This window comes from Haliaeetus albicilla, chromosome 20 (assembly GCF_947461875.1).
Source record: "Haliaeetus albicilla chromosome 20, bHalAlb1.1, whole genome shotgun sequence".
NCBI lineage: Eukaryota > Metazoa > Chordata > Aves > Accipitriformes > Accipitridae > Haliaeetus > Haliaeetus albicilla.
Window position 1 is genome coordinate 6,620,441 of NC_091502.1, and position 13,159 is coordinate 6,633,599.

Below are 13,159 nucleotides of genomic sequence, written 5' to 3' on the forward strand. Positions count from 1 at the left end.
GTCGCTATGACCCTTTTGCCCTCGTCTCCACATTAGGCCATCTGTGAATCTTGTTATCTAGTACTGTGCAGAGCAGATCGTGTGACTGATCTCTTGGCACAGCCAGTGTGTTGCCTTGGCGGGTAGCGTGGGATGAAAAAGCACAATACGTGCCTTTTCTGTCTGAGACTTGTTTATCTGCACAACATCCAGGCCACTGTGGGAGAGCTCTCCTCTTGGTGATCACTGGCAACCAAAACCAAATCAAATCAAGGCAAAGTTAGAGAGACTGTCCTATACAAAGAGCTGCTCTAAAACAAAGCTGCGTTTTTGTGGTGCATTGTTCTGGCTCTGTGTGAGTCCTGTAAAGAGACAAAGGCGAGCAGGAAGGAAATCTCAGCTGCTTAGTAAATGCCCTAATTTGATTTATTTACTGCTCCCTTCCCCCAGCCAAACTGTTCTGCTAACCTGTTAGTCCCAACTCAGACAAGTAAAACCAGCTAATCTGATTAGTTCTGACACACAGGAGCAAGGCTGCTGGGAAAAGCTGGACCCTTACAGCTGTTTCAGGCTTCAGCTTCGATCATAACGTTATGGGTTTACCGAATGTATAGTGCAGTGTGACAGGAGCCCGGCAGCATGTACACAAGTGAGCAGTGTGACCGTCACTGAAGATTCCTACCCTGGGTGTGAGGCCACTGGAATACAAACCATGTTTCGTGTCACCTTCAATGTAGTGACAGAGAAAGTTACCTTCACCTTGGCAGCCTGCCCCTCCGTCACATGGAAGGTAAGCTCAGATATGCATCATATAAAAAGGTTGATGGCACAGGAAAAATGAGTATCTAAACTCTTTTCCCAACTGTAGGCCATGTTTACAAATTTTTAAGGGGAGTAATAATGTTTTAAGGGAACTGCACTGCAAAGTGGCATATGCACGACTGGTTGGAGTTAGACTAAATGGATCTGGTTCTAGAGAACAGCTTATTCTTTTGCTTTTAAAGGTTTTCTCATTTCACTTCTAAAATAGGCAAATTCATACTCACTTTCCTCATTCTGGTCTGGAAATGCCACTGTATTTATATTAACAGCAAATCCAGAGAGGTATATAAACACAAACTACTCATTTCTGTAAGGAAGGGACACTGTTTGGGGAAAGCTTTCAAGCTTCCTAGATAATTTAGGGATTGCAAGGATTTGTGAACTGTACCAAGGTATGATAAACTAGAAATATTTGCATCCTGATGGTAAGGGACTCGAAGCGAAAAAGCCCTCGATGCCTAATTTACCTGGCATGGGTTTGTGATAAACTTTGGCAGAAGCCAGAGATGCTTTGCACATTCAGCTCCTTATCCCATTCAGTGATTCAGTTCAGATCTTCATTTCCTTGAGACAAATGTTCTCATCTCATATTGAAGAGCATTGTCAGGATAAGACAGGACCAGGTTCATTACCTTTCCTTTCTTTTCTAGTGAGTGTGTGCTTTCACTACAGTTCAGTTTGAGAAGACAGCCACTATCTTCTGAAGTGTTGCTTTAAGACCTTCATTTTAGAGTCTGTTACTTAGAGAGCAGTTACTGTAGGAACCTGACCTCTGTCTGTTATTGTGCCTTTCAGATGTGAGACAATTATGAATATCTAGATACAGTGGCAGAGCAGGGTAATTTCTCTTGCTTTAGCTGTTCATGATTCATTATGCTGCATAAGTAGTTGTCACATATCTTTGCTGTATCATTTTCTCAGTCTTGGACCTGTCTTTTCTCTTGATTTGTGAGGTAGACACTGCCCAGAAGCTGTTATTAGAAGATCTTTAAAGGGCCTGCTACAGTGTGGCCCCAGCCCAGGTCTGTGCTAGCATCGTACGCTAAATAAAAAAACATCTACTGGAACAAAGTGTGTTTGGAGTAAAATTATAGTGGACACCCTCCCTCTGTGGGAGAGTCTATGGTAATATTGCTTCAGTTTCCCTATTTATTAGGAAAACTTACCTTCCCAAACATGTGTATTCACTAAATGGTAATAAAAGATCATTTCAACACAACAGAAAATGGCCTTACCTATGCTTGCTAATGGTGTGTTGAAGATTTTTCTGCCTTCGTATCAAGAGTTGTAAGGACTTACAAACCTCTGCCTTTAGGCTGTAAGGCACCTAGAAGAGGGGATTGAAATGGAAAAGGATAGAATCTTACCACGCTGCAGTGTTCCTACCTGACCATGGCTCATGGGCTCTTGGTACAGCAAACATGGATGCAAATATAACCCAGCTGAGCGCTGCATTTCAGTGCTCATTTATTACATTGCTGAGGGCTGTTAGACATAAGTGCATTGTAGTAAATCCCTCTGGAACAAACTGGCAAGTACTGAAAAGTGCATCCTGGCACACTTTTCCAGTTCTCTAGCTCTTTCATTATTTGCATAATTTAAATTATTTGATATGTGCAATGTGCAAACATGAGCAAATGCTTAAAAGTAAAAGCTAAAAGAAACCATGGTACAGTAGAACTTCCTGAAATGTAGTACATTGATTGATTAACTAAGTAAAAAATATGTGAGAAAGTGGGCACAATTATATGGAAAAGCAAGATGGGATGCCAAGCCAGCAGAAGAGATGGATCTGCAGTAGAGCTTACATAAGTAATGCTAAGTTAATTTAAGGAAAGCTTCGTGGAGGGAGACAATATTTTTATTGACCAACACTTACAGTTGGAAAAATCCAACAAGGCTGCAGGCACACAAGCCTTCCATTATGACAGTAGGAGGCTAATGAAAGATACGTTTTCCCTACAACCTTACCTTGCTTACATCCTTATATCAGCCAGAACAGCACTGGTATTGCAAGTTAATTTAAATTCCTTGCAGCTGAAAGAGGTCACATCACTGCTGGAGGAGGGAGGACAGAGACATCTATTTTCAGACTGCTAAGTCTTTTTCTTTCAAGAGTAAGTGGCTCAGCCTGCAGGTAGTGCTGAGATGTTCTGCTTTTCCATTTTCCACATACCACAGCAGGACCAGCAGATGAATATTCCACGGGGTGGTGGGGCCAGGAGGATGCGGCAACTCTGTGGCACACGTCTTGGGTCCAGGAGGAATGGTGCAAGTTCTGTCCTGAATTGTTATCTTTCTGCCCTATGCTATGCAGTTTTCATTTCTGTTAGAAATCAATTTCTCTTTAGAAGTATTGGTGAAAAATATTCTGGCCAAAGCCCACTCTAATTATATGCAAAATACTCATTTACATGACATTTCAGTGGAAGAAAGACAGGACTCCTGCTCCAGACATTTCACAGTCTGTAGGGCATAACCCCGTTGCTTTTGTCAAAACATTGTTTGGTAAAAACGAGTTTAATTAGAAGTGGGGGAGGGTATGGACACAGGACAACTAGAGGGAAGTGACAGCTGGAAAGGCTGTTGACAAATGTGAACGGCTCAGAGTTGAACATGCCTTTTCACATAGGTACCAATGCTTGAAAACCAAAGCAAGAGCCATCTTTATTATAAATCATAAGCATCCTTATTATAGAGCCTGGAGAAGGGGACTGGTCTGCTCTTTCTCACCTCTCTCTGTCAGTCTGCCTCCGCTCATTTCCCTGCTCCTTAGAGAACAGGCTGACGGTACTTCTCGATCTGTTGACAGGCGTGGAGCTGGTCGGCAGAGCAGAGGGCTGAGTACTCCGAGATATGTGTGGGTTACACAAATCAGACTGCGGCCGGCATCAGCTTGGCCAGAGTCCCTCTTCAAAGGCCTTTTCAGGGTTCACTCATGGGAATTACTATTGCATTTTCAATCAGTTGCTGCTAACATTCAGGGAGTCTCATATTGTGCCTTTTGGTGTCCTCTACCTGGCTTTAAGAACAGATGACAAGATCATGCAGCTATTGATATACCAACAACCTCCTACCACTCATTTCCTAACCTGTGAATAGATGACACGCTGCTTAGATGAATGCAATTCAAATTCACAGGGTACAAGCAGATTTAGTTACAGAATGTACTCACTTCTTGAGGATTAGCTACACTTGAATCCTATTGATTTTCTCTTACCGTTGGTGGTTTGGTTTCATTGAATCCTGTCTGAACTGTATGGGGGGAAGCAGCAAAATCTGCTGGTTTGTGGCTTTCTATTCAAGGCCAGGAAATTCACTTGATGGGGATCAACCTAACTCGGGGCTTTCTTGCCAACTGATGCTGTGCTTTATCTCCCTGACATGGATAGATAAATGAGCTGGGGGTGGCTTTGCAGGCAGTTGGAGCCCGACCCAAACGCGTTGTTGCCAACTTTCGAAAGCTGCACAATGGCCCTCTCCCTGGCAGTTACAGCCGTTGGGGCAGGGACCTGTCATCTGAAAGGCTGTTAAGAAATAATGATGTAAACTCCTCCCTAAGGATGTGAGAACAATGTTCGAATCCTACGAAGGGAGCAATATCTGTGATAAGGAAACCAGAAAAATCGGGAGCTTAGTGTTTGCTTTCTTTCTGCACCAGTTGAATACAGTGCTTTTGCTTGTGAAGGGCCAGTGGGGAGGCAGGATGGGAGGCGTGGGAAGTGGGCGGCAGCACACAGCTTTTTTGGCTCAGAATACCCTTCCCTGCTGCTGTTTAAGAAACCTTGGTTAGACTTACATAGAGCTACAGTTGTCTGCCCAGTTCAGCGAGAGTATGTGCAGATTAGTGAACGGTTTGTTACTACTTTGTTGTGGTAGTGCCTAAATACACCCGCAGTGTCAAAACCCACAGTGGTAAATACAGTACAAACAGGAACAGGCTTATCTATGGATTTAGTGCACCATAGCAAAGGACCAGATCATGAGCAGAAGGACAGTGCGGTGATGATGAATGTCATCCTCATGTGATGGCACCTGGGAGAGAACTGAGTGCAGGAGGAGGGCAGCGTAAGTGTGGCATATGCTGCAATGGATTACTCTAGGGCTGAATCCAGGAAGGTCTTGCATTAGTCCAAGGAGCTGCTTTGCTCCCAAGATCCTGTTAAAGCTAGGGAGGTGACAGAGCTGAGGAGGCTCAGCACCTGTGGGAAAGAATTTCAGCTTGTTCTTTACTTGGATGTTTTCAGCTTGTAGAACAGTACATTTCTCCTTGAGCAGTAACCATTTCTAACTGTTAAGTTTAGAGCTGCTAAATACTTCCAAGTGCAAGTTCCCTGAAAAAACATCCAGAAACAGCTATTGCTCTCAGTCTTCATTTCAAATGCTTTTTTTCACCTTGCTTTTAAAGAGCTCCCCAATATATATGCCAGATATTTGTACATCAGCTTCTATGAACTTTGTTCAAGGTTGACAAGCATGTGAGACATCTCTTTTTTCTCCCTGCTCATGAGTGCAGATGCACCCCATCTTGTATATTTGTTAGTTGATTTTGTTCCTTTTTAATGCACCCAAAAGAGAGGTGGACAAATTCCCTTCACTCTTCATAATATTCACAGTCCAGTAATGGTCTATGACCTCAAATACTTGCTCAGCAACCCTGAACCCCACTGCACACCGACACAATCACTTTTGGGATTACAATGCCTGATTTGGGAGCTACTGCCATAGAAGCAAGTACTTTTTGAGGTGATGACTTATTATTTCTAGCAACAATCTCAGAGCTTTATTACCTTGAGCCATGATGATAGACCAAGGTATTCTTCCCATCATTACACTTCTGGGAGTTCTGTGGCTCCCACATGTCTCCTCCAAAGTCTTGCTAGCAGAGATTTGCTCATCTTTAGAGGACTGAGATCCCTTTCTCCACCTCTCCCTGATTATTTTTCTTACAGTGCAACAAGCCCACCTGTGCTGGCTTCTTGCCACACCACAAAAATATCAGTATTTTCTTAGCCTCCTACCAAACCCTTAAATGAAAGTGACTGAAATGGATCAGCAGATTCTTGCTGAGGGGTGAGGTGATGCAGAAAATCAAGTCAGTGATGCTCGTTTGATGCCCAACTGCAGTTCACCAGCAGATGGTAGCAAAGATCTCCTTCCCTGTGAGCTTCAGCGGGGGTTCTCTGAATGCCAAAGGGCTGGAGTCCCCCATCGGAGCCATTTGTTTCCAGCGAGAAGAAATAGGCTGTAAACAAAGTAGTTGTGCAACTCGGAGCAAGGGAGAAGAACCACGGAAACCACGGACATATTGCTGCAATCGGGACAGCAGAATTAAGCAGAGGCCGGAATAGAATCATTGCAGTGACTTGCACTGAATGGCATGAGAAGCATTTTGGTGTCACTGTTATTGTTCTTGCGGTGACAAAAAGGGACCATTATTTGCAATGTAGCAAATGAACAACATTCAGAGCAGCACAATGAAATCAAAACTGCTCTGGCTCAGCTCTGCCCGTGTATGTTGACCCTTTGTCTTCACACTGAAGAAATGGAAAGTTCAGGATGGGTATTTTTACTAGAGGCTATGTCTAGTCATTTATGTATTTTTCTTCTGAGCAGTACCAGCTCGAGTTCCTTTATATTTGATATTGGCTGTTGATTACCACTTTCTCTCCCTCTCTTCTGTATGCTACTCATTCAAATGGGTTGTTGTGACAACGCTTCTCAGCTTCTTTTTCCTGATAGCAGTTAAACTGAGAGATGGAAGAGAGAGAGGGACAGGATAAAGTGAAAGCTGCTAAACTGTGGTGTAATTCCCACAAGGAAATGTCTCTTCACTTGTAAGACAGGACTGGTTAGAGCTGGGCAAACTATTTGCGGCAAATCACTGCATAAATTTTGCCATTACTGTTTTCAAGTGTACCACCTCTACTTTTAACTACCTTACTGGAGATTTGGAATTCTTTGATTCCTTCATGCAAACACTGTTCAATTCTGTAAGAAGTTTCTGTTTCTGGGAAGCATTCCCTTTGTGTTCATTTCTCCATCAATTAGTGGTTCATGACCAAAATCCTAAGAGCTTGTTCTGTTGTCTGACTGGATACTGAAACTGATTTCTATGCTTATTAGCTGGAAATGAAAAAAAGGTATTTAAATATCATTTAAAACAAGAAAATGGCTTTTTATGGGTATAAAAATGTGTTTCTTATCCAATTCTTACCATATTCTGCATCAGAATATCTTTATTGGTTAAAGTTTTAGAATAGAAAGAGAAAGGAAGGAAATCAGTTACCGTATTGTGCTGCTCCTTTCACAGGGTGGCTTGCTCTGGAAAGCAGTGCAAAACACAAGTGAGACTGGCTATACCTCTGTCAGTGCTTATGCCACATATCTATGGATTGCAGCTGAAGTTGTCAGGATTCTCCTTTGGCTTTAAATCTTTCTGTTTTCTTGCAATTATTAGAAATACCTAAATACCTTCTGTGCCTCTGGCAGATACAGCTGGCCTGAGTCCTTGCAGCTCCATTGGCATCAGTCAGTGGTGTTAGTGTTCATATATGTTGTGTTGAACTACATGGGCAGGGGATAAAGTCCTGCCAGTGTGACAACACTTGTCTCCTACAGCTGCACTCTTGGCAGAGGTGATGATCAATCAGTTCCAGGGACAACCCAAAATTTTGCTTGGGAGTTTTTGGTCCATATCCTTTGGCAGGGAGATGCACTGGGAAAGGCCTGAACATTAGGGGACTTAACGACCTAATTTGACGGAGCTACAATGGGAAGAGAACATGTGTCAGTCTTGAACATCATGGTTAGACAGTATGGTAAATCTGCCATTAGGGATCCTCATGTTTCATCGGAAATGCCATGGCCATCTAAAGCCAAACTTTGATTTAACATAAACACACTGCTGATCCAAATTTATTCAAAAACACTGATGGATCTATTTTGTACTGTCAGGCTTTATGCCCAATCAGGTATAATCTGTCTGCACATTTCCATTTTTATGCTAGATCAAGGAACATCTGCCCTCCTGCAGCCAGCATAAAACGCCTCCACAAAAGGATGGAACCATTACGCAGCTTAAACTCTCTCCTGTATAGTGTGTTTAATCTGTCTGAACTGCAGTCATGTTCTCATGTCTGACCAGATCCATTTTACACTGTTGGTGGTTCTTAGATACACCATCACAGAACCACAGCCTAAATGAATAAATGCAGCCATACAAGAAGCTGATGTCAAATGCAAACTGTGAAGTCAAACCTCTGCTTGATCACATTTGCTTTCCCAAGTGACAAGTGCTAATTTTTCCTCCAAATAGTTTAAAATTTAAGCAGATAAGTAATGCACAGGAGATCTGTTGGGAGATGCAAACAGTACATCCGCAGAGACACACAGATGGATGTGTGCTATTTCAAATATTAAACTCAAAATGTGTGCATTTACTAGTTAACGTCAGCTCTGCCTTTAGTCATTCTTTACTGTCCTGATGAGATATTAGGAAAGGAGACCAGAGGTAGTAGTCTTGTAAGATGAAACGGGGTAAGAAATAGGAGGGAGAGAGCAAATGCATGGGAACTGAAAGCTGTCACTGGAGAGAATGCCTAGAAAGCAGTAAATTGCAAGTGGGAATTGCAAGGTCCTTGATGAAGACAAAGTGTTGATTTGAGCAGTACAGAGACTGGAAAATATGATGACACAGCACCAAACCAAAGAGGTGTGTGTATGGGGGAAGTTTAGGAGTTGTCCTGTAGAAGTGAAGTTTTGGATTCTGACCAAAAAGAATAAACCTACTTTATGTGGAACACTGATTTTGATGACAAGACATTATGAAATGACAGAGCAGCTATGTATTTTGCCCATGGGATTCAGTTTCTGTTCCCATGCAGGTGTTTAGTGCTTGGTAATCATAGTAGTACCGGGGTATTATAACTCACTTAGACACTTCATGCCTTATTTAATAATATTTGAAGCTATTCTCACTATTATTATTATAAAAGGAGCAGTCGCAAACTCAGAGCAGTGTATGGAAATCTCCTTCCACAGCAGTAATAATTCATTCCTCTTAATACAATATCCATTGTCTTAGTGCAACTAAAAGGGTCCTAGGTGCTTTATGAAATATAAAAAAGACATAGTCCCTGGCCTAAAGTGCTTTCTGCTTTAGTTCAGACATGACCGAAGACATGTGAGAAATGAGAGTGAGATGGTGCAGGGATGAGTGAAACCCAGAGTTCCTCTGAAGAGAGCACTCTGCTGTGATGTTTATATAACCTGAGCATTAAACTGTGTCCAGTCCCCCCTCTCCTTTTTAAAGTTAGCCTAATTTTTTGCAGAAGCAAGGGTTGTATGACATTAACTGGCATTGCAAGAGTTCTGATGGATGACAGTTTAATTTTTTACTTTTGATAAGAGTTCTTGTGATTCACATCACAACCTAGGACATTAAAGAAATATGTGTCAATTTATCGTAATATGCCATCCTGTAAATCACAATGACTTACCTGCTGCTTTAGAAGAACTTCAGCAACCCCCGCAGCAGGGACAGGGACCTCCAAGTGCTGGGGGTGGGCAGTTGAGAAAACATGTATTACATACATTATTTAACTCCCAATGTGGCCACAAAATGTGGTAGAAATATTTCCTGAGCTGTACTCTATTCAAGTTTCTTATAAGGCCAGCAACTTCTAACCAGACTTGTAAATCCCGGTGGGTCTTTGCAAAACTGCTAACATCTTTTCACAAAAGATGTTCCCTGGCAACACCTCCTCCCTGGAGTCAGACAGAAAAGTATAGTTTAAAAATCTTTATTTACAACTGGAGAAAAAGAATTCTTTGCCTTAGTGAGCTTCTGGCAGTTACTGAGGCTCCACAGTGCAATATTCACCCGTTTCCCAAGGAAACTGGCAAGTTTGTCCACGTGATTGCAGATCAGACTACACTTGCTTCCACGGCTGTTACTGATCCCAATCGTCAAGAAATACAGGATACTGCATGGAGTTCCTCAGGTCTCACTACCTTCACACCGAGATGGAAATGTGTCCTTCCTACTGGCTGTGGGGTCCTCTGGGATCAGAAAGAAGGGGTAGAACAGCTTCCTTAGGTAGGTTTTTGGGTTCAGGGACAGTGGTGACAGACAGACACCTAACTCTCTGGAAAGACCATGCCATTCACTTCCTTTCATGCTTTTAAGCATCCCTCTCTCTGTCCTCTGACTAGGCAGTCCTATCTGTCTCTGATTGAGATGTGACAACATCCTAACACCTAGCGCTTTCCAAGGGAGGGTTTCAGAGGACCATACTCATCACGGCAATGGGTATTTTCTTAATGTTCATGAAGAGAGATTTACATCCTACAATGATCAGCAAGTAGCTCTGTAAGGATGTTACGCTGGATTACCCTGGTCACCACATCTCCTTTGGCTCTGATTTCCAGCACCCAAGCTGAATGAGGAGCCTAAGCAAAGCAGGGTTCCAACATATTTCTCAAAATACTCTCGAAGCCCCATTTTTTGCCTCCATGCAGAATTTCATGAATTAGTGCCTCTGAATATTAACCAGCAACACACTGGCCTCCACTGGCCAGTTCCAGGCTTGGCTTGTGCCAGCTTTGCAGGCTCTGCCCCTCACACCCAGGCAGTGGCAGGGGTCTGCAGCAGCACTGAACTTATGTACAAACGAGGAGGAATTTTTAGCAAGTGTTCTCCAATATGAACTCATTCTCTCTTGTTTTTCTTATTTCCAGTCTTAAGGTGGGATGTTTCACCTTGCTGTCATTATCTGTTGGCTCATTTCCAGGCTGGACAAAGCTAAGGGGAGGCTGGCTGTACACCTTCACTAGTACTGCTTGGGCCCTATAGCAGGGAGGGGTTCCTCTGCCCCTGCTCATGTCACATCTTTCAGTAAAATGGTGCTGGGAAGAAATAAATAGTGTTTAAAAGAGAGAACTGGAGTGAGCAAAAAGTTTTCCATTTAAAGTTTATATATTACTAGATAAAAGGAATGAAACAGTGAGCTGTGCATAACCCAGGGTATAGAGTATGAGGTATGACAGACTTCTTGTTATCTCTTCTCTAACTGTCTTGTCACCCTTCAGGCAATAATATAACCAAGCTCTGGATGAACACTGTAACTCCAGGTAAGCTCAAAGATAAGCTGAGAGGCTTTCGCCATTTAAACCTCTTTAAAGGCCTAACGCATTAACAGGAGATTTACATAGACCAAAAGTCATAAACAATCACTTATGAAAATGTTCTCTTTCATTTGGGTGCCAAAACTTGACTTGTCTCTGAAAGCAAAGGTGTTGCATCAGCATTTAACACTGTGGCTGCCACTTCCTTCTCCTGGTGACAGCACAGGGCTCCTGCAAGTACAGAGCCCTGAAGCTGTGTTTTGGGAGATCAGTAACGTGTCTGCGTGCAGCCTGCAGACTTTGCTTTGTTAAAGAGTATTAAAGTATATGGGGTTTAATACTTTCTTTGGTTCACCATTAAACCAGGCATTTCTTCTCTTCAAAAAGCTGCCATTTTGACCTTTAACACTATATTAGAAGGCAATGACAGGCTCAGCTGTTTGCAGTTGTTTGCCTTCTACGAATTCAGATTAGCTGTTCCAGTAACACTATTATTGTACACTATTATAACCATTAACTAGTGACTCATCAACACAATGAATCTCTGTATTCTGAAGAAACTAGAGCATTCAGTGGGTCCAGTGCCCATTACCTCAAAGGATTTTAGACCAGGGTTTGTCCCTGAATTACAAAAAACATTAATCATCCTGAAACTCATGCATCATTCCCTTCAGTGACTGAGTCCTTGGAATATCTACTGATTTTTTTTGGCAAGATACAAAACACCTTTGCAATTTTCTCTCAGTATTTTTCAGGAGAACAGCTTTGAAGTTGTCACTGATCGCAGGCTTTAATGACTTGAACGGTCTCATTAAGGGAGATCTGTAATGACCAAGTTTCTAGGTTAGGAAGCACATGGTATTTTCACTTGTGGAGGAAGGCTAGGAAGGCCCATGTGTGTGCTTTAGCCCTCTCTTACTGGACAGTGTCATTGCTGTTTCCAAACTCTGGGCCTGGCTTGCTCTACAGGTGTCCCAAAAGCCCTGGTCCATCAGTCATCTTTACAGGGAGGCATGTTGGCCTGTGCAGTGGATCCCACCTACTCATATTTTTCCAGTGGAAGTAGTGTGGTAGTTCAGGGCCTAGATGGGTGATGGTATGCGTTTGAGTCTTATCTCAACAAACATTCGGTACGCAGCCAGAGAATGGACCTTGATGCAAGAGGTGGGAAACATTCCCGGATCCCAGGTTAGATATTGTCAAATATCAGGTTTGTAAAGCAGAAGGAGAATAACATTTCTACCTGTGAGCAATGCACAGTTCATTTGTGCACTAACTGAAGAAGTGGTTCTCTAAGCTGATGGATAATCTGAGCTGCTGTGTTTCTGAGCTTAAAAATGTTACTAATGAACATTAGTCATGATGGTGACTAATGTTCTTATTTGTGCCAATGTTTAGCCAGTCAGAAAAGATGTAGGTTTAGTAAATGATCTCCAGACTTTGAGATTCTGCCCAGTTCTACACCCAAAGATCACCAGCGAGAGGGAATAATTTATACCACATTGAAGTAAAGAAACAACAAAGTAAAACCATTAAAGCAACAGGACAAAAGCCTGGCTTTAGCCAGGGTACAGAAAAATAAGCTGCTTTTGAAAGCTGCCACTGCCTTCTCCTCTCAGTTGTACTGCATACGTTGCAAAATAACTCTTGCTTTAAATGGAGGGGACCATTTATAACTTACAGAATCCATAATTTAGAAGAATTTAGACATAAAGCATCATGTATAACTCAAGTAACATGACCTGAATCACTTGGAATATTGTAATTGCCTTCTTTCTGCTGTAAAACTCGGAATCCAAGATTGCAGGCTAAACTCTTCTGAGGAATTCATTTTCTCCAATTAGAGATCTCATTGCTGTCCTTGCGTTCAGAGCAGTTCAGTTTGTTCCATTCACTGTTCTTTGCAGTTTTGTCAGCAGGACAATTTACTGCAGCCTGTCCGTGTGTAGTGAATCCATAATGAATTATGGAAATTTGCTGTGAAAGCCTGACCTTTTCCCATGTTTTTATTAGGATTTCCCAGTACCTCTGTTCTCGTACATTTTAATGCTCTGAGCAGGAAGTAGTAATTTCAAATATTGCTGAAGAAATTAACTTTAAAGTCTACCCAGACACATGAAAACTCATCCTTACAAAAAATTATTTCCTGCAGCCTGAAGTAATGCAAATGTTATTAGCTGAGAGAAACTATTGGAAGACATAACAGGCTCCTCATTAGGTTTTCACCAAG

At 42.3% G+C, this 13,159-nt stretch overlaps 1 protein-coding gene across 2 annotated transcripts in view; it reads left to right on the forward strand.

Moving 5' to 3' along the window:
• Window positions 1-357: 357 nt before the first annotated feature.
• The window catches only part of SPATA13 (spermatogenesis associated 13), a 161,621-nt gene continuing 148,819 nt past the window's right edge, over window positions 358-13,159 (forward strand). The window contains exon 1 of one of the 2 annotated variants that reach the window (XM_069808138.1): window positions 358-769. In XM_069808138.1, the coding sequence (XP_069664239.1) occupies window positions 692-769 (78 nt within the window). In that variant the 5' untranslated portion in view covers window positions 358-691. The remainder of the gene's footprint in view (window positions 770-13,159) is intronic. The other variant, XM_069808135.1, reaches the window with a different exon arrangement.